The 19,689-nt window shown below is 36.9% G+C and overlaps 1 protein-coding gene across 1 annotated transcript in view; it reads left to right on the top strand.

Moving 5' to 3' along the window:
- Positions 1-17,851, top strand: part of ATG3 (autophagy related 3) — a 34,728-nt gene extending 16,877 nt beyond the window's left edge. The window contains exons 5-12 of the mRNA XM_069553228.1: positions 4,300-4,407; positions 7,085-7,134; positions 9,206-9,287; positions 13,295-13,329; positions 13,567-13,722; positions 14,464-14,591; positions 16,018-16,086; positions 17,587-17,851. Of these exons, the coding sequence (XP_069409329.1) occupies positions 4,300-4,407; positions 7,085-7,134; positions 9,206-9,287; positions 13,295-13,329; positions 13,567-13,722; positions 14,464-14,591; positions 16,018-16,086; positions 17,587-17,668 (710 nt within the window). The 3' untranslated portion in view covers positions 17,669-17,851. The remainder of the gene's footprint in view (positions 1-4,299; positions 4,408-7,084; positions 7,135-9,205; positions 9,288-13,294; positions 13,330-13,566; positions 13,723-14,463; positions 14,592-16,017; positions 16,087-17,586) is intronic.
- Positions 17,852-19,689: the final 1,838 nt, after the last annotated feature.

Here is a 19,689-nt window from a genome sequence, read left to right as displayed (position 1 = left end):
ATGGTGCTCTAGAAGGGTTTGGCAACTAGTATTGGCCAACATTGGAGAAGGAAATGGCATCCCACTCCAGTATTCTTGCCTGGAGAATCGCAGGGGCAGAGGAGCCTGGTGGGCTGTCATCTGTGGGGTTGCACAGAGTTGGACACGACTGAAGCGACTTAGCAGCAGCAGCATAGGCCAATATGTTCCAGTATTCTTGCCTGGAGAACTCCCGTGCCTGACAGAGAAGGCTGGCAGGCCACAGTCCATGGGGTCGCAGAGAGTTCGACACAACCTGAGAGACCCTGTGTGCATAGACACAGACGTTTTTTTGCCTGTGGCAGCTCTACCCCAGTGCGAGTTGAGCATGAAGGTAGCGCAGCTGCTTGGCTTGCAGGTACCCTCGCGGCGCTAAGTGTGCAAGGACATGGACTACCTCTGCCACAGGAGTTATGGCCCTATCAGTGTTTTTGAGCCTCTTGTAGCTGGCAATCAGAAGGCCTATTTGGCCAGTCTCACTCCGTAGTAGCTCTGCCCGTACAGGCACTTACAGGGCTCCCTTGTGTGGGGTCCTTCTCTGTTGTTCGGCGCATCAGGCACATAGAGGGGCCCCCTGCCTGGGATCCTATTCTGTAGGTCAGCACGTTAGACACTTAAAGGGGCACTCTGGGTGGGGTCCTACTCTGTAATTCAGTGCATCAGGCATTTGATGGGCCAGTCTCTCTATTGTTCAGCTGCTGATGCTGGCGTGTCAGGGGAGAGAGATTATGGTTATGGCTCTACCCCCTACACATGACTCAGCCGTATTGCCTTGCTTCCTTGGCTGCCCAGCTTTCCTCCCTCAGCATTTCCCACCAGTCTCCTCCTTCACATCCCCTCAATCCGTCTCTCCATAGTCAACAGCAGCCCTCATCCTGGGATTGCTCCACAATCCCTAAACTCCAGCTCCCAGCCACTGCACCGTGTAAGGTATGTATGGCTGCGGCAAGGACTGTCTGATTCTCACTCCATTTCAGTCAGTCAGTTCAGTTGCTCGGTCGTGTCCGACTCTTTGCAACCCAAAGGACTGCAACATGCCAGGCCTCCCTGTCCATCACCAACTCCTGGAGTTTACTCATGTCCATTGACTCAGTGATGCCATCCCACCATCTCATCCTCTGCCCTCAGTGAGTGAGGGAACTGAAGCAAGGGTCTGATCCCCACATTGGGGCATCCGAGTCACAGGAGAAACATTTAAGGCCGAGAGGGAAACAGCTGATTTGTGACAGCCTAAATGGCTCCAAAATCACTGCAGATGATGCCTGCAGCCATGAAATTAAAAGGCCTTTGCTCCTTGGAAGAAAAGCATTTCTGTGTCTGAAGGTATATTCCTGATGTATCCTTGGAAAGAGATGTATTCCATGTCCACCTACCACTCTGCCATCTTGTTCCTCGTCCTTACTGATTGTAATTTGTACTTAAAGCTGTACTTCTAGCTTCTCTCTGACAGAAAATTGGGAATTTAATGAAATTCTGAATGTTATATGAAAGTGAAAGTCATTCAGTCATGTCCATCTCTTTGTGACCTCATGGACAGTCCATGGAATTCTCCAGGCCAGAATACTGGAGTGGGTAGCCTTTCCCTATGGTAAAGTTTTTTTTTTCCTATGTTAGACTATTTTTTCCATACTTGATTTTATCTCCATTTTGTTATTTCTTTTTTTGCCAAAAAGTGTAGATTTATGATGAGAATGGCTCTAAGCAAAATTGGACTTCTTACTGGGCTATTTGTTGTTGTTGTTTTTGCTGCACTGACTGCAGTGGCATACAGGATCTTAGTTCCCTGGCCAGAGATTGAATCCGTGCTGCCTCCAGTGGAAGTGCAGAGTCGTATCAGCAGAACTGCCAAGGAAGTCCCCTTGTTGGACCTTTTTTTTCCCTTAAAATAAATGTATTTGTTTTAATTGACGGTTAATTACCTTACAATATTGTATTTGTTTTGCCATACATTGACACGAATCTGCCACGGGTGTACATGTGTTCCCCATCCTGAACCCCCCTCCTACCTCCCTTCCCATACCATCCTTCTGGGTCATCCCAGTGCACCAGCCCCAAGCAACCTGTATCATGCGTCAAACCTGGACTGGCGATTCGTTTCACATATGATATTATACATGTTTCAATGCCGTTCTCCCAAATCATCCCACCCTCTCCCTCTCCCACAGAGTCCAAAAGACTGTTTTGTACATCTGTGTCTCTTTTGCTGTCTCACATACAGGGTTATCGTTACCATCTTTCTAAATTCCATATATATGTGTTAGTATACTGTATTGGTGTTTTTCTTTCTGGCTTACTTCACTCTGTATAATCGGCTCCAGTTTCATCCACCTCATTAGAACTGATTCAAATGTATTCTTTTTAATGGCTGAGTAGTATTGCATTGTGTATATGTACCACAGCTTTCTCATCCATTTGTCTACTGCTGGATATCTAGGTTGCTTCCATGTCCTGGCTATTATAAACAGTGCTGCGATGAACATTGGGGTACACGTGTCTCTTTCAGTTCTGGTTTCGTCTGTGTGTGTGCCCAGCAGTGGGATTGCTGGGTCGTATGGCAGTTCTATTTCCAGTTTTTTAAGGAATCTCCACACTGTTCTCCATAGTGGCTGTCCTAGTCTGCATTCCCACCAACAGTGTAAGAGGGTTCCCTTTTCTCCACACCCTTTCCAGCATTTATTGCTTGTAGACTTTTGGATTGCAGCCATTCTGACTGGCATGAAATGGTACCTCATTGTGGTTTTGATTTGCATTTCTCTGATAATGAGTGATGTTGAGCATCTTTTCATGTGTTTGTTAGCCATCTGTATGTCTTCTTTGGAGAAATGTCTGTTTGGTTCTTTGGCCCATTTTTTGATTGGGTCGTTTATTTTTCTGGAATTGAGCTGCAGGAGTTGTTTGTATTTTTTGAGATTACTTGTTTGTCAGTTGCTTCATTTGCTATTATTTTCTCCCATTCTGAAGGCTGTCTTTTCACCATACACAAAAATAAACTAAAAATGGATTAAAGATCTAAACGTAAGACCAGAAACTATAAAACTCCTAGAGGAGAACATAGGCAAAACACTCTCTGACATAAATCACAGCAGGATCCTCTATGACCCACCTCCCAGAATATTGGAAATAAAAGCAAAAATAAACAAATGGGACCTAATTAAAATTAAAAGCTTCTGCACAACAAAGGAAACTATAAGCAAGGTGAAAAGATACCCTTGTTGGACCTTTTAAGTGGACTTCGTAATTATAATCTTTTCAGCTACTTAATATCAGTCTTTTTTAAACCTAAGTTTTTCATGGAAGATATAATTGATACTACCTTGGATATTTAAAATCTCAAAGCTAGAGGTTTTATTATCCATTGTGTCATTGAAAGATTACCTGTAGGCACAGATGTGTTTCTGAAACAAATATTTATGAAATTAATGAGGTTGTTATAAAGCTAATTTGAAAACAACATCAAAAGGTTGTTACAGTCACAGTGTAATGACATATAACAATGCATTGATTTGTGTTCTGCTCATTATAGGAAAGGGAAAATACGTACAAAACATCAGTTTTTTATTTCCTACAGTATAGTTTTTTATGGGATTGGTCATGTCTATCTTGCTTGTTTTTAAAAAAAAAAAAATCAAGAGATTAATAGCACTTTGTTGACCCCACATTGTAATGTTTTTACCTTATGATTTTTCAGTTTTAGGCTTATATGAATAATACTTGTTGATCGAAGCATATGCTATATGAAGAACTTGGCACCAGTTTTTGTAAGAGAGTAAAGTTTAGCAGATTAGTGAACTTTACACTGGTTTATCTGTTATTAATCGCTGGAGCTTAAATACAAATTATGAAGCTCATATTGAAAGTTACTTTAACATTGTAAACCAGAGGTCACCTCTACCACCTCCGAGTATGACAAGTAGTGCCTCCATGTTCTGAGAGTAAAGTCACTAAACTGATATGTTATTCATTAGCCTGAGGTTGAACAATGTCATCTCTGACTTTAGGTTTGCTGATCACAGATCATAAAGGTAGAGGGTACTTTGAACACTCTCAGTAGAGCCTTTCTACTTGTCTTCTCACAAAGCTATTTAGGGAAAAATAAGTGTCATCAAATAGTTATATGTCTGTGGGTTGAGTGTAACTCTTAAATACTCTTACTAGAAATAAAAATAATATTCACTTAATATTTTGGTGGTAGGAATATATTTTATGGAATAAACTCTTTTTAAAATGGATTTACAGGAAGCAAAATATATCCTAGTAACTGCCCTTGCCATTTCTTTATAGTTCCGTGCTACAAGCGGTGTAAACAGATGGAATATTCAGATGAATTGGAAGCTATCATTGAAGAAGATGATGGTGATGGGGGATGGGTAGATACTTATCATAATACAGGTAAGAGGAGAATAGAATGGCATGTGTTTAATCTGTTCTAACTCTTTTGCAATCTTTTATAACAGCCTTGATTTAAAAAATAAAGCAACACAGGCATAGTTTTGTACCAGAAGATTTTTACCTGAAAAGAAGCTGGAGAACAAATTAGGAAAAAATGCCCTTGGAGTGTACCACATTTTATAGTACTGTGCTGCTTGCCACTACACACTGCCAAATACACCATGAAGGCAAAATTATTGCTCTCAGTTGAGATTCACTGCAGTAGTCAGAGGGCTAAATAATCTGCACAGGGAAAAGTACCTCTTTAAGTTTGTTTTTCCTCTGCTCTGACTAAAGGACACTGCCATCTGTTTCCTTAAATGATTCAGAAACAGATTCAGGACCCGAGTTCCTTGAAGCTTTCTTGTTCCTTAATGAGTTGAATATTGTTATGTCAAGGCCTAGAAAAAATAGCAGTTTTAACAACTTCTTAAAATAATTTCAGAATCATCCTCTGTCCTCAGCTGAATAGTGCTGTTAGACTTTTTGTATGTTTTTTCCCCTGCATCTTCCCAAAATCTTTCCAGTTTTCTGTTTTTGTCTTCATTAATGGAAGATGTGGATGGCAGGTCTGTAAGAAATTGCCTGTTGACAGAGTAGAGCCACTGGTTATAGCACTCTGTTTCTGATGTCAAGTTAGTGAGACTCTCAGTTGTTTAGTTGTGTTCCTTAATCCCTGTCCCAGAATCCAGGTGCATATTTACAAAGGCATTCGTCACAGAGGTAAGCAGGTGTTGGAATGATTGTGCTGTGCTATCCTTAGTCACTCAGTTGTGTCCAGTTCTTTAAGACCTCATGGACTGTAGCCTGCCATTCTCCTCTGTCCATGAGGATTCTCCAGGCCAGAATAGTGGAGTGGGTTGCTAGATATCCCTTCCTCCAGAGGATCTTCGCAACCCAGGGACTGAACCAGGTCTCCACATTGCAGGCGGATTCTTTATGGTCTGAGCCACCAGGGTAGCCTAAGAATACTAGAGTGGGTAGCCTATCCCTTCTCCAGGGGATCTTCCTGACCCAGGAATCAAACTGGGGTGTCCTGCTTTGCAGACAGATTCTTCACCCACTAAGCCATTAGGGAAGTCCTTACATGATTGTGGAAGCTAGCAGTTCTGAAATGTAAAGGGCAGGCTGGCCAGCAGTCTGAAGACTTGTAATGGTCAGTTCATACAGCTAGAGTCTGAGGCCAGTCTGGAAGCAGAATTAATTCCTCTACAAACTGTTTTTTTCTTAAGAAAAAAAAAGTCTATTAAGAGACTAAGTCTCTTTTTCTTAATCATCTGCTCATTGAATGAGGCTCACCTACATTATGGAGAGTGATCTGCTTTACTCTTAAGTATACTGATTTAAATGTTAAGCACATTTTAAAAATAACCTTCAGAAGTAACATTTAGACTGCTGTTTGATCAGACTATGGGATACAATGTCCAAGTTGACATAGGAGATTAACCATCACAACTGGTACAGTGTTACCTTCATTAGAATCCTTTCAGCTTTCTTTTTCTTTTCCAGTATGTCCTCCTTTTAGGAGAGTCTGATTTAATGAGATGCTACTGCATTATATTTAGATGGATTGAAGAGGTTTATTTTCTTTGTTTCTGTGAAGTAGTCTCAGTAAGTTGTAATAGATATCCATTATGTTAATAATCATACTATTATAAAATAATTTCTAGAAAAACTACTCTGATATAAAAGTTTATGCTCAAGCTATGGATTGTGACTGACATTGTCTATTTGAAAATGACTCTTTGGATTGGATATGTTGAACAGATAAAGCTTCAGAAGATAAACAAAAGAGCAGAGCATATTTTGTGTTTAGGTTTTTTGTTTTTATTTTTCTTTACTGTTTCCCATCCTTGTTGAATCATTTGAAAACACCGATGGATATTTTGAATTAGAAATATTATTTAGCTGACTTACGATCCTGCCATCTTCTTAATGTCACCTTCATTGAGATAAGTGGTTTCCAAGGTAGCTGCTTAATGAGGTACAGTGGATAGAGCATTGAACCGAAGAGCAGATGTGGATTTGAATCCCAGGTTCTTCATGTAACTGTGAGATTTATATAAGTTTCTTTCTCTGGAGACTTCATTTCTTTATAGGGAGAAACCATTACTGTGACCTCCTTACAAAACAGTGTTTGTGAGGACTATATAAAATACAGAAGCAGTAAAATAGAAAGTCTCATATAAATCTGATGTGATATTACTTCCTTTGGAGGTCCTAGATCTCTGAAGCAAATAGCATATTTAACATAACCATTATCTTATTGAGAAAATTTCATTGCAGGTTATATGACTCCTATAGTCTCTTTACTTTGTGAGAATATTTATTCTGATAGGCTCATGCAAGGCAAGTAAATAAAATAAATGAAGGATACTAAATGAGGAAAGATAGGCTAGGATAATTTATGGTAAAAATATTAAACTGATATTTTAAAAGTTATTTAATTTTGAGAAGTACCTTTGTGATTATTTATTCCCATTAGAGTTCATTTGTAAAAGTGCTGCTAACATTGCTTTCTCATTTCAGAGAACTTTGAGAATTTAGATAATGTTCAAAGTTTTTATATTGCTCAAATCAGGTAAATTGAAGGTCTTTACAACTTAATTTTAGTTATTTTCTGCTGAATTTTAAACAGGTATTGCAGGAATAACCGAAGCAGTTAAGGAGATTACACTGGAAAGCAAGGTAATGGTTATTAGTTATGTATTTAAATTCAGTGACCTAGTTATTTGCTTGTATATTTGTTTTGAGGTTATTCATATCATTCATATACAAACTCTTACTATCAGTATTTATTATCAACTCTTTTAAATTCCAGTTATTTTATTTCCTCTCATTTTTCTGCATCAGCATACCAAAACACCACTGTTTCCCAGAGCTTTTCTTTTCTTTACTCTGTCAAATGGTTAAGAAAAACATTTTTTGAGACTAACTGGTTAAAATCTATAAATTTTTACTATTTGGGAAGATTTCTAGGCCAGTTTACAAGAAATGGCTTTTTGTTTTTAAACAGAGCTCCCACACATTCTGTAAGTGGAGGTTTTTGAGGGGGTTTACTTACTTGCTGATTACTGTAATAGATTGCTGATAATATCGTGTTTAATTTGTAGTTTAAACATTGTCTTAAGCAGTTTATTCATTTCTTCTGAAGTTTCTTAATTTACTGCTGATTTGAGGGGTTCTTGTTTTTTGTTCTGTTTTTTGTTTTGAAAATTTAAAGGAAGCTTTATAGCGTCCAAAATCATGACGTTTTGAATGAGTGGAAGCTAAATCAGTTGGGTCATATTGTACAGTTTATTTGAAGGAAGGGTAAAAATATACAATTGGGTAGAAATTTTCTGCTTGAAACTTTTCAATAATTTAGACTATCTATACTAGCTTTTCATTTCTAAAGAATGATTATAGTTGTCTTCATATTTTTGTATAGTAGTTTGAAATAATATAAAATAATGCAAAACACTTTCACCTTTATATTTTCTTAACTATTTTGTTAAATACTCCATTCTCTTAGAGGATAGAATATTTGACAGAGTAACTGTTCTTTTTGTCTTTCTGAAACAGTTAGCTGCAGCAGTTCCTAGATTAAGATCCTTGTCTTTACGTGTTTTTGTCACCTGGATATTTTGGGATTTGTTACTGGGGCTTAACAGAAGGTGTTAAAAACCCAAACAAGGTTTTTTCTTTTTTTTTTCCAGTGTACAATTTTATGCTTGTTAGGGATTACAGTTCAGTTCATTAGTCTGAGAATTCATCCTTTTGAAGTTCTGCTTTTTGGAGAATTTGACTAAGGAGAAATTGCATAAATGGCATTGCTGCTTCAGAAGCTCTTGTTTATTCCAGCGATTAATGTGTATGGATCAGACTTTGGGAATAACAAATGGCAGAGTGTGGATCCATTGTTTTGATAGGTTTATGATAAACCCTCTCAGGAATTTTTAATAAATTTAATAATGGTTAATATGGTACTTAGTATCCCACTTAGCATTCTCATGTCTTACTAATGGTTGAGTACTTGGAATGATTTACAACTAGAATTTATCTTCCCTGTTATTTCCTATTTAATACAGAATTTAAATGATTTTTTAATTTAGGGCTTAGAATACATACTATTAAAATAAAATTATAAATTAGGTGAAACTGAATGTCCAGTTTTTTGACCTACTACATTGACTTCAGATTTTTAGAATATTAATTTTGTGAAAGTGGTAATTGTATATTATATTAGGCTTGTCTTTGGTTAGCATTATGTCATTTTAATGCAGATATAGTTAAATTGAACTGAAATCTTATGTGTTATAATAATTGTAATTGCTTAATTCAACCAGGAATGTTAAATTAGAGAATATGATAGTATTTGATTTATAATATTAACATGTAAATGTATTGTGATTTATAAATATATATATATACACTTATTTTTCTCTAAGTGTATGAGTTAACTTTGAACTGACTTTCTAATACTAGTGAATTGGTTAGCTAGAAATATTGTTTTGTCAGAAGTGCAACTGGCAACAATTTTTAAATGACTCCTGGTGCTTCTATGATACTTTCTATATTTTTCAGTGCTAACCAGGTTAGCACATGGTTTTTAATGATTGGTTTATGGGTTTTTCATATGAAGTAGGAGTTTTTTGAGTATAAGAAATATCTCATCATGCTTACTTTTGCAGTGGTTAGCACTGTGCTGGCATGTGGATGCTCAGTATTTGAACTCATGAACATATTTAAATGACTTTAAATTTAATTAATTTCAAAGGACAGTATAAAACTCCAAGATTGCTCAGCTTTATGTGAGGAGGAGGAAGAGGAAGAGGAAGGAGAAGCTGCAGATATGGAAGGTATTTGTGTCATGGATTTGTTTTAATCACAATAGAGTATTGATTATAGAATATATTTAATTGGTGTGGATTAAGAATTCTACTTTATTGAGTTCTGAATTTTAACAGCCTAGAGAGGATTTGTTTAGTTTAAATTTAATCAGTGCAGAACTTACCTTGCTCTTGGATTTTACCCAGAGCATGGCCTTGATAGCATTATTTCTGCTGGATCAGTATTGATCATAAATATTTAATGCCAGAGACAGCCATAAGATACAGATTCTTAAGCTAATTCCTAAATTCTTTCAGAACAGAAGAAAATTTGTTTAGGGATTTAGTATTTTCTTTTTCCTTTTTGATAGCATCTTACTACTTAAACCTTATGATAGTTATTCTTAATGGAGCCTTTTAAACTATATGGAATCCTCCCACTGCTTCCTGAGAATCTGAAGTGCCTTCCTAGGATTGCCAGTTGAGAGTTTAGACTTCATGTGTTAGTAAATCATTGTTACAAGAGATTTGAAACCCATTGTACTAACAGAACACAGTAATACAGGTCTAAAAGTATATGGCTATTCAAAACTTCATATTTCATTAGCATGATAATCTTTAATATGAAATTTCAGATATTTAAAAGTAGATGGAAGAAATTGCTGTCACCAGGACAACCTCTCTATTAAGCCCAATCTGTCTTTATAATACTTAACCTTCTCTATATTTGTTTGATTCTGTTAACCTTTTCCTCCCTTGGTTTTTATGATGTGGGATTTTCCTCCTTCCTCGACTGTTTCTTCTAAGTCTGCTTCCCAGATTCTTTTACTTCTGCTTAGCTGTTAAATGTTACTGTTTTATGGTGTTTCACTCTCTTTTTCTGCTCACTCCCTACACTCCCAGGTAGATTTTTATCTACTCTTGTAATTTCTGTAATTGGAGACTGTAGTCTGGCAGGAAGAATGGTGTGTAAACTGCATTAGATTTTCTATGAGAGTTTAAATATGAATATATGTATATATATAGAGAGGGTTAGCAGTTGGAAAAAAGAAGAGACTATGAAAAATAACAGGGCAGGCATTTTGGAGGCTGTAAGGTGGCCAAATCCCCCCAGTACTTAGAATTTAGTGAGATAGAATGCAGAAGTAGAAGGTGGTATCTGTAGAGATGGCAAGTGGTGTTTGCTGAAGAGGCGGTGGCAGCTTAGCCTAGTCAACCAGAGTAGCCTTGACTTAAAAAGTGAAAGTGTTAGTTGCTGAGTTGTGTCTGACTCTTTGTGACCTCATGGGTTGGACCGTAGCCTGCCAGGCTCCTCTGTCCATGGGGATTCTCCAGGCAAGAATACTGGAGTGGGTTACCATGCCCTCCTCCAGGGCATCTTCCCAACCCAAGGATCAAACTCAGGTCTCCCACATTGCAGGAAGATTCTTTTACCATCTGAGCCACCAGGGAAGCCTTTGACTTAAAAGTACCTTTCAAAAAGAATAAGTACCTTTCAGTTTTGTTTCCTAAATTATTTTTAAGCTTCCATGAAACCTAGCTGTATATCTGTTCCTGGATTCTACTAAGAATTTTATCCTTATTTCCATGTATACTCCTATTCGTTGAAGAAATCCAGATGAGTTTACTTGTAACCAAAATTGATTACAGGAACCTCATATACCGTGTCTATGCTCAAGACATCTGCATTTAAACCCCAACCCAGATCTACTTGTTTAGATTTATTTCCACATGGAAGTCTCATAGTTGTCAGACCACCTTCTTGCACAAATGCTCATTTCTGGATTCTGTCTCTGAATGGTATGCAGTTGTTAAGTTGGAGCAGGAAACGTTATGAATAAAGTACTGTTTTAGTTCTTCAGTACTTCGGCCACCTGATGTGAAGAATTGACTTGTAAGAAAAGACCCTGATGCTAGGCAAGATTGAAGACAGGAGGAGAAGGGGATGACAGAGGATGAGATGGTTGGATGGCGTCACTAACTTGATGGACATGAGCTTGAGCAGGCTTCGGGAGTTGGTGATGGACAGGGAAGCCTGGTGTGCTGCAGTCCGTGCAGTCGCAAAGAGTCGGACACGACTGAGCAATTGAACTGAACTGAACAGTTTTTAGAGTTTTAAGCTATAGAATTGCCTTAAATATCTGACCACCTTCTAGTATGTTTGTTACATTTCCCTTGGATAGAATTAAAGAAAGAATTGCTGTGTATGGAATTTAGCTTAAAACGTGTCATTGGTACCTAATACAGTAGTTAATTTTCATCCATTTTTCAGCAAATATTTATTGAGCAAGACAGTATCTATATATCAGAGACTACATTTGGTGCTGGAGATAAACCAATAGACATGATCTCACAGGGCTAATATTTGATTTAGGGGACACAGACAAAAACAATAGATAAGGCAAAACATAAACTGTCTCAGATGGTTGTAAGTGGTAGGCTGAAAAGTAAAGGCAGGCAGAGACAGGGAGGCTTGTAATAGGATGAGTGTTGTAATTTTTAAATAGGTTGGTTAAGAGAAACCTCACTGAGGATATGCCTTTTGAGTATAGCCTGACAAGAAGTAAGTGGACAAGCTGTTTGATTATCTGAGGAAGAGTGCAAAGGCCCTGAAGTGGGAACACGTACGACTTACATAAATACTGCAAGGAGGCTCCTATGTTTAGAGAGGCATGAGGAGAGGGTAATAAGGCGTGGAGTTAGAGCGGTAACCTAGGAACCAGATGGTGTAGGGCCCTGGCTTTAACTCTGAGATGAGAGGCTGTTGGGGTTTTTTTAAGGAACAACAGAATGAGATTTTAAGATCTCAAAAGAATGGCTATGACTGCAGTGTTGGGAATAAAGACTGAAGGGGTTTGGGACAACAGGCATCTATTTTGATAATCTAGGCAAGAAACAGCTGTGACATGGGCTCAGGTGGTAACTGGAGGTGATGAGAAACTGAAGATTCTAGATATTTTGAGGGTAGGGCTAAAAGATTATTTGTTGCTGAATTGAATGTGACATGAGTGGTCTCGTGTGACTCCAGGGTTTTTGACCTGAGTGTGTAGAAAGGTGTTATTCAGATGAGGAGTTAATGGCTTTGGAGGGGAAGTCAGGGGCTCAGTTTTTGACATGTGATACTTGTGCTGTCCCCTAGTCATTCATGCGAGTCATAAATAAACAGTTGGGTATCCATGTTTGCAGTAAGGGAATAAATTCAAGAGTCATCAGCATTTAAAGTCATTGGGACTAGATGAAATCTTCAAGGGAGTCGGTGTGGATGAAGAAGAGGCAAGTTCCCAAAACTGAGCTTTTGGTTACTGTAGATGTTGAACAGGACCTGCATAGGAGATAGTGAAGGAAAAGTTAGTGAGGTGGGAGGAAAGCCAGGGAAATGTAGTATCTTAAAGGCTGAGGAAGGAAAACGTTGCAAGGAAGAAGAAATAAATCATGCCAGATGTTCTTAAGAGGCGAAGAGTTGACTCACTGGAAAAGACGCTCATGCTGGGAGGGATTAGGGGCAGGAGGAGAAGGGGACGACAGAGGATGAGATGGCTGGATGGCATCACTGACTCGATGGACATGAGTTTGAGTAAACTCTGGGAGTTGGTGACGGACAGGGAGGCCTGGCGTGCTGCAATTCATGGGTTCGCAAAGGGTCGGACATGACTGAGCAACTGAACTGAACTGAAGATGAAAACTGGGAATTTACCACTGGATTCAGCAAGTAGAAATCACTGATTACCTTAATGAGCATGTCTTATCCAGTTATATGAATATCCTTGCCTACCCTATGGAGTCACCAAGGACTCTGTAGTATTATCGTGCCAGTTAGTATTAGTAATAGATCAAGCCTCAAGTATGCCGACTTTCTCTGGCACTGTTAGGTAAAGTATTTGCTTCTTTAGAAATATAGAATTAGCTCTCTCATTTATTCAATATCTTCAGTCAAAACTAAAGCAAAAACCCAGGTTTTGCATTCTCTGAAGTAATATGTAATTTGGTTTAGGAAATTATTTTGAACTTGATTAATCTTTTGTTGCTTTTTATAACAGAATATGAAGAGAGTGGATTGTTGGAAACAGATGAGGTTTGTAAATCGAGTTTTCTTTAGTTAATTTTTAACGAGTAAACTTGGGGATTAGTGTTCTTAATATCTTGATCTATCAAATGAGTTTTTTATGTGTACATTGTTTATAGCATTATAACATTTTAGCTTGAATTTTGTTATATCTGCTGTTGAATAAAAAATACATAGGATGGGAGGATTTGCCAAAATGCCACATAGTGATTTTAATGGTTGTAAATTTTTCTCCACTGTTACCAGGCTACTCTAGATACAAGGAAAATAGTAGAAGCTTGTAAAGCTAAAACTGATGCTGGAGGTGAAGATGCTATTTTGCAAACCAGAACATATGATCTTTACATCACTTATGATAAATATTACCAGACACCACGACTATGGTTGTTTGGCTATGATGAGGTAAAACTAAAGAAAAATTTGTTTTAGTGTAAATATTTAAAATTTGAGAGTTGAATTCTTTTGTCATTAAGTCTATGGGTATATATTTTGGCCTTTAAAGTTTTAGGAATCATTTGTTTTGCAATTTTGTGATTCATGTTGAATTCAATTCTTATTTTGAAGAAACTAGGAATTATTTAATGTGAAACAACATTGCTAAGGATTAAACAGAAATAATCTGTTAACGTTTATTCCTTGGTCCCTAGAGCTTACCCCTTCGAAATGTGAAGAAAATTGAAGTTGGTTTGTTATATTAAATTTTGTTTGGGATTATAGATAGACATGTGCAGAATGATCATATTGCATGTGAGGTTTTTTGCCCTGTAGACTTTCACTTAATTGAATTAAAGAAAAACTAAAATAAAATTAACTTGTTTAACCTGTCATTCCAATGACTATAAAAGGAAAACAAATAGGCCTAAAAGATGTTATAAAGTTATAAAATGTTTTGATAGCTCTGAACTTGCCTTTTTGTGGACTTTTTTCTGTATTAGATGATAGCTGATGTCACATAGCCTTGATGGACAAACTCTCCTCCATGCCTATTTGGTACTTTGCCCCAAATAATCTGGTGATTCTAAATAGTATAGAATTTGAAATTGTAAGTGATGTGGAAGGTGGGGCTAAGTATATTTATAAAGACTAAAGTTTAGGCCTAAAAGTTTTTAAACAGTAATTTCAAAGCATTTTTTATGGTTTCAGCAACGGCAGCCTTTAACAGTTGAGCACATGTACGAAGACATCAGTCAAGATCATGTGAAGAAAACAGTGACCATTGAAAATCACCCTCATCTCCCACCACCTCCTATGTGTTCAGTTCACCCATGCAGGTGTGTGTGTGTGTGTGTGTGTGTGTACATTTCATGGATTTACCACTTGAGAGTCTGTATAAAGTGTCTGAACAGAAAAAAATTTACTCCATAAATAAAATTCTGTTGTCTTCCTTAGAAATGTTTGTGTTTAAGTAATATATAAGACCCCCCCAAAATTTATCAATTTCTTCTAAGTTTCAATTCATTAAGAATGTTTTTTTTGTATATTGTGTTACAGTATAGATTTTTGTGATTTTTACTCCTGTTATTAGCTCCAAGAATATTTTGGAAGATTCTTTTTAGATTAAAAAATACTAATGGTTTGTTCTGTTGTGATATCTTTTTGTGAATGTGGAATATAAAGTTAACTTTGTGCTTTTTCTAGATGACCTATAAATCTCCTTTTATTGGTTAGTGAAGGGAGATGTATGCAAAATTTCTATTTTCCTCTACTTTTCAGTTAACTTCTCAACCCTGCCAAATCAAGTACATTTTCTAATTTGGTATTTTTTTGTATCAGTGTGTTTTCACAGGGCTAAAAAAGTGAAACTGAGTCTATATACATAATCAAGGCATTTTAGGCTTGCCATTGGCTGCTTGAGATTATGTCTTCATATTCTCAGGGCCAGTACATTTACTCTCATCTTCTAAGTTGACTGCCTCTGTTATGAAGGTTGTATTCAGAGGTTGAAGTAGCTTTATTTAAGCCAGGATACATATAAAAGTTCATTTCTTCTGTATGATGCCCTTTACTCAGTTAATTTACTCAGGTAATTACTCTGATATCACCATTTTATGTAGCATAGGAGATTGACCAGTTGGCCCTGAAAAGATTTGTGGAAAACTTTAGGTAAATATCCTTTATATAAAGGCAAAAAATTTTTTTCTAAGTAGAATCAGATAATTTTTATCTGAAAAAAATATATGTATGAAGTTTGACCAACTGGCTTTTCTTTAACTCAGTTTTGGCTTATTCTCAGTTAAATATTTCAGCAGTCAAAATCACAGCATTATAAATACCTCTTTGTTGTTGTTGTTTTTTACCAACCATTTTCATGTAACTTTTTTGAATTTGTCTGGTTGGATTCTTGTTTTTTTCTCAGAGCAGAAAGCCCTTGCTCTGCAATTGTGCCCTGGCATGATTCCCTTTCTCTGATTTTCTGCCCTATCCCACTTCCACCCCCATCATAGGAAAGCTAACTAGTTCCATTGTGTTCCTTTGTGACTACCATAGCTTTTGAAAATTAACCCCTCCCCCAGTAAAATTCTGCATGACTCAACAGTCTGGCTTGTTGGAGAGTATGGAGGAGAATATTTTACGTAATTACTGTTATATAGTAAAATCACTGACAGTAAACATTTTTACAAATTTTCACAAACAAAAACTTGCTTTTCCTATTTTGATCCAGTTGATCTATACTAATATTTATTCTTTTGCATTTAGGCATGCAGAGGTGATGAAGAAAATCATTGAAACTGTTGCAGAAGGAGGGGGAGAACTTGGTGTTCATATGTATCCTTACCTGTCTGTGTATGTGACTAGAGGCAAAGTGCTTCTGTGATTTTTTTCCCCCCTTTTTGAGAGATTTAGCCCCTCAGATGTGGAAATCTTAGTGGGAGTCTTTATTTGGAAAATGTTGCATTGTGATAGTTCTGGCCTTGTTCAGTTGTTGAGCACATATCCCTTTGTGAACCAGTTCACTCTACTTTGTTACAGTGCTTCAGAGCAATATGTGCTTCCAGGTGGCAGCTTGCCAAGTGCCTTTGTTCAGAAGGCAATGGCTGAGAGTATACAATTCTCAACTGTTAACTCTTGATGGAAAAGAAACTCAAAATGCTTAATCTGTTGATGAAAGATGCGTAATCTATGAATTTAGAGGATAACACATGAATATCTTTTCCTCAGATATATTCCTAATTTAGCATGTTATCAAAAGTGTAGTTTCCTATCAGGTAAAAAGTAAAGCTGGGTTTTGTCAGTCTGAGATCTCTGAAGTGAAGACAAGTAAAAAGCACATGAATTCTATTTCAGGTAGTCTTCAAATACAGTATTCTCATTTTTCTCCAGATAAGAGCACCCATTTATTTTTCTGGGGTTGACAAGAGGAATTAAGTGAACTACTGGATCCTGAAATACACATGCCCATAGCCTGGATTTGTGAAAAGCAGCCAATAATACCAAACAGCTTGAATGAGTGGTTCGTGCCACTCACTGTTAGATGTAGACTGAGGGGTTGCCACTGTCTTGGAACTATAGATAACATGAGCATTGCCAATAGGATGTGTGTGCCTTAGAGAAACATTGAGCTGGTGTGATATTGAAACAACCAGGAGTTTTTGGTCCAAACCAGATTTACTGTTGAAAGCCTGTTACGCATAATATGAGCATTCATCTCTATTTTTGAAGCTATATAGCAACTTGGAAGACTCTATGTAATTCTAATTGAGTCATCAATAAAAATTAAGCTCTTAATGTTTCTAAGTGCAGTGGAACATAGGAAAAAAATTCAGGAATTTGTTAAAAGACAGTCCAGTATAGCAGATTCTATGGCAGGTACATATACTAACCAAGAATCAGTCCTTATGGAGGATTTTTACCTATTTTTTGTTCTTTTGCTTCAGTATTTTTATATTCTTCACAGTCTCATTTTCTAACATACTCTCAAAAACTTATAGGCAATAAAAAAGCCATTTCCCACTCATTTAAATATGTGCAGCAATGTCCTTATTTATATATTAAAATATTTGGGCTAATAAGAACTTGTACTCTTTAAGAAGTCTTAACATGCAAATATTAAATCGGGATAAGTCAAGCATTCTTAAAATTGTAGAGAGCCTTGTGTTGAATAGACACCAGCTTGCGTGAATGAATGTTTTTTTAATATACTTGATTTAAGATTCTGTCTTCTATATATTTTCTGAGGAGTTACTTTCTTAATAAAATGGGTAATTACAATGTTAGCTTAAATGAGAACTATTTACCAATCTATTTTCCTTAGCTAAAAACCTTTAGGTATCTTCTAATTTTCTTGAAATTTGTACAAGCTGTCATTCCAACAATAGAATATGACTACACAAGACACTTCACGATGTAACAAAGAGAGCATAGAATCTATCCTAATTATTGGTTCTGATTTTTAAGGAATTAACCCATAGATGTGACCATTGACCATATTCACCAGTATGTATAATTTCTCTAATAAAGAGACTTATGTTTATGCATTAAATAAAAAAAGTTCCACTACCAGCCTTATTTGTTTAATAAAAGTGAGTGTAAAGAGATTGTTTTTCTTGCTTCTTATCAAAAAGGTGGTAATAGCATTTTTCTTAATAATAATTCTTTTTAAGTATAGAAATATACAGAATGATAAGAGTATTTTTGGTTCACATTTATGAGGAAGGTATTTAAATGTGTATATGTGTGTGAGAGCTGGGACTAGAAAATACTGCATAGACTCCCTCTCCCTTCTTTTCTCTTGCTCTTTGTTCTTTTGTTTTCCCTCTATCTCCCTAAGTCTCCTATCAGCAAATAGTTAACATTGATGAAGTACTTACTGTGCACCAGGAAATTGAGTGGTGTTGCTTATTTTGTTAAGTTAATACTTCCAGAGTAATTCTGGATTCAAGAATATTTTTCTTACTGTGATTGCCTGTGTGTGCGTGTGCTCACATACACGCTTAGTTGTGTCCATCCAACTGTTTGTGACTCCATGGACTATAGCCCACCAGGTTCCTCTGTCCATGGGATTTCCCAGGCAGGAATACTGGAGTGGGTTGTCATTTCCTTCTCCAGGGGATAGAATATTAAAATTTCAATTGAATTAAATTTAATTAACATTAAAATGAAGTTAATATTAAAGTTTAAAGAAGTCCCTTTGTTTGTATAGTTTATAGATCTGGGTTTGGGAGTTCAGAAAGAGTAAGTGTGCAAGAACACTCGCAGAGCCAAGGAGTAGAAGCCAGGTCCTTTGAGAACTCCATTTACATTCTCTTTGTTACTGCTTCATTGCCCTTGTCCCTGTTTTTTTCATCCCTGCACATACCAGGAGTGGCTGACTGCGTTTAAGGAAAGTTAGTTTCTAGGTTTTTTTTTTTTTATCCTCATCATTCAAGAATACTCCCTACCTTCAGTGCCCCTTTATCTTTCTGCCTTTTCCAATTGTAACCCAGTTTTTGTGTTTTAAGGAAATCTCCATAATGAAAATAATGACTGAATAGCCTGCTTGCTCATGTATGCCACCAGGTTACTCTTTAATTTAAATTAATCTTCAGCTGATGTTGGACTTCCCTAGTGGCTCAGACGGTAAAGAATCTGCTTGCAATGTGGGTGACCTGGATTTTATCCCTGGGTTGGAAGGATCCCCTGGAGGAGGGCATGCCAACCCACTCCAGTATTCTTGCCTGGAGAATCCCCATGGACAGAGGAGCCTGGTGGGCTGCAGTCCATGGGGTCGCAAAGAGTCAGATATGACTGAGCAACTAAGCACTCCACTGATTTTACTGAAATATCCTTTTTTTAATACCTTTGCTAAGTCATTTCAGTCGTGTCTGACTATGTAAATGATATGTAATAATAGGTATTATCATACTGTCAACATTTTCTCTTATTGTAAGTATATATCTTCTCAAATATTATTTTAAATCTTATTTTAAGCTAATAGTCATTTATTTCAGTCACCACTAGGTGGCATAAATGATTTTGTTGGTCAAACCTTATTAGTTTCAGAATTTTTTTTCCTATTGAAATCTTTGTATGGATGCCTAGTATATAAAATAGGGTTTCCCTGGTGGCTCAGTTGGTAAAGAATCTACCCGCAGTGCAGGAGTGGGGAATACCCCCGGAGAAGGAAATGACAACCCCAAAATAACAATGGATATGTTAATGGTATAAATGTGTCATTTAATGAGTTTAGGTTTCTAGCACTCAAGAAAAATGGGGTTGGTTTGATGAACAGTGAAGTTGTTGATGAACTTAGAATTGGGATTCAGATTATGTGCGACAGTCTTATAAGCCCTCATATCTAGTTTATTTTTTATATTCATGTCATTTTTAAATGTCTGATTTGCATATGTAGTAGTAAATGGTGATAGTGTTTTTTTTTTCTTTTCTAACTTT

The sequence above is a fragment of the Ovis canadensis genome, chromosome 1 (assembly GCF_042477335.2).
Source record: "Ovis canadensis isolate MfBH-ARS-UI-01 breed Bighorn chromosome 1, ARS-UI_OviCan_v2, whole genome shotgun sequence".
Lineage (NCBI taxonomy): Eukaryota > Metazoa > Chordata > Mammalia > Artiodactyla > Bovidae > Ovis > Ovis canadensis.
Note: the sequence above shows the minus strand (reverse complement) of the source record. Positions and strands in the feature narration are given on the sequence as shown.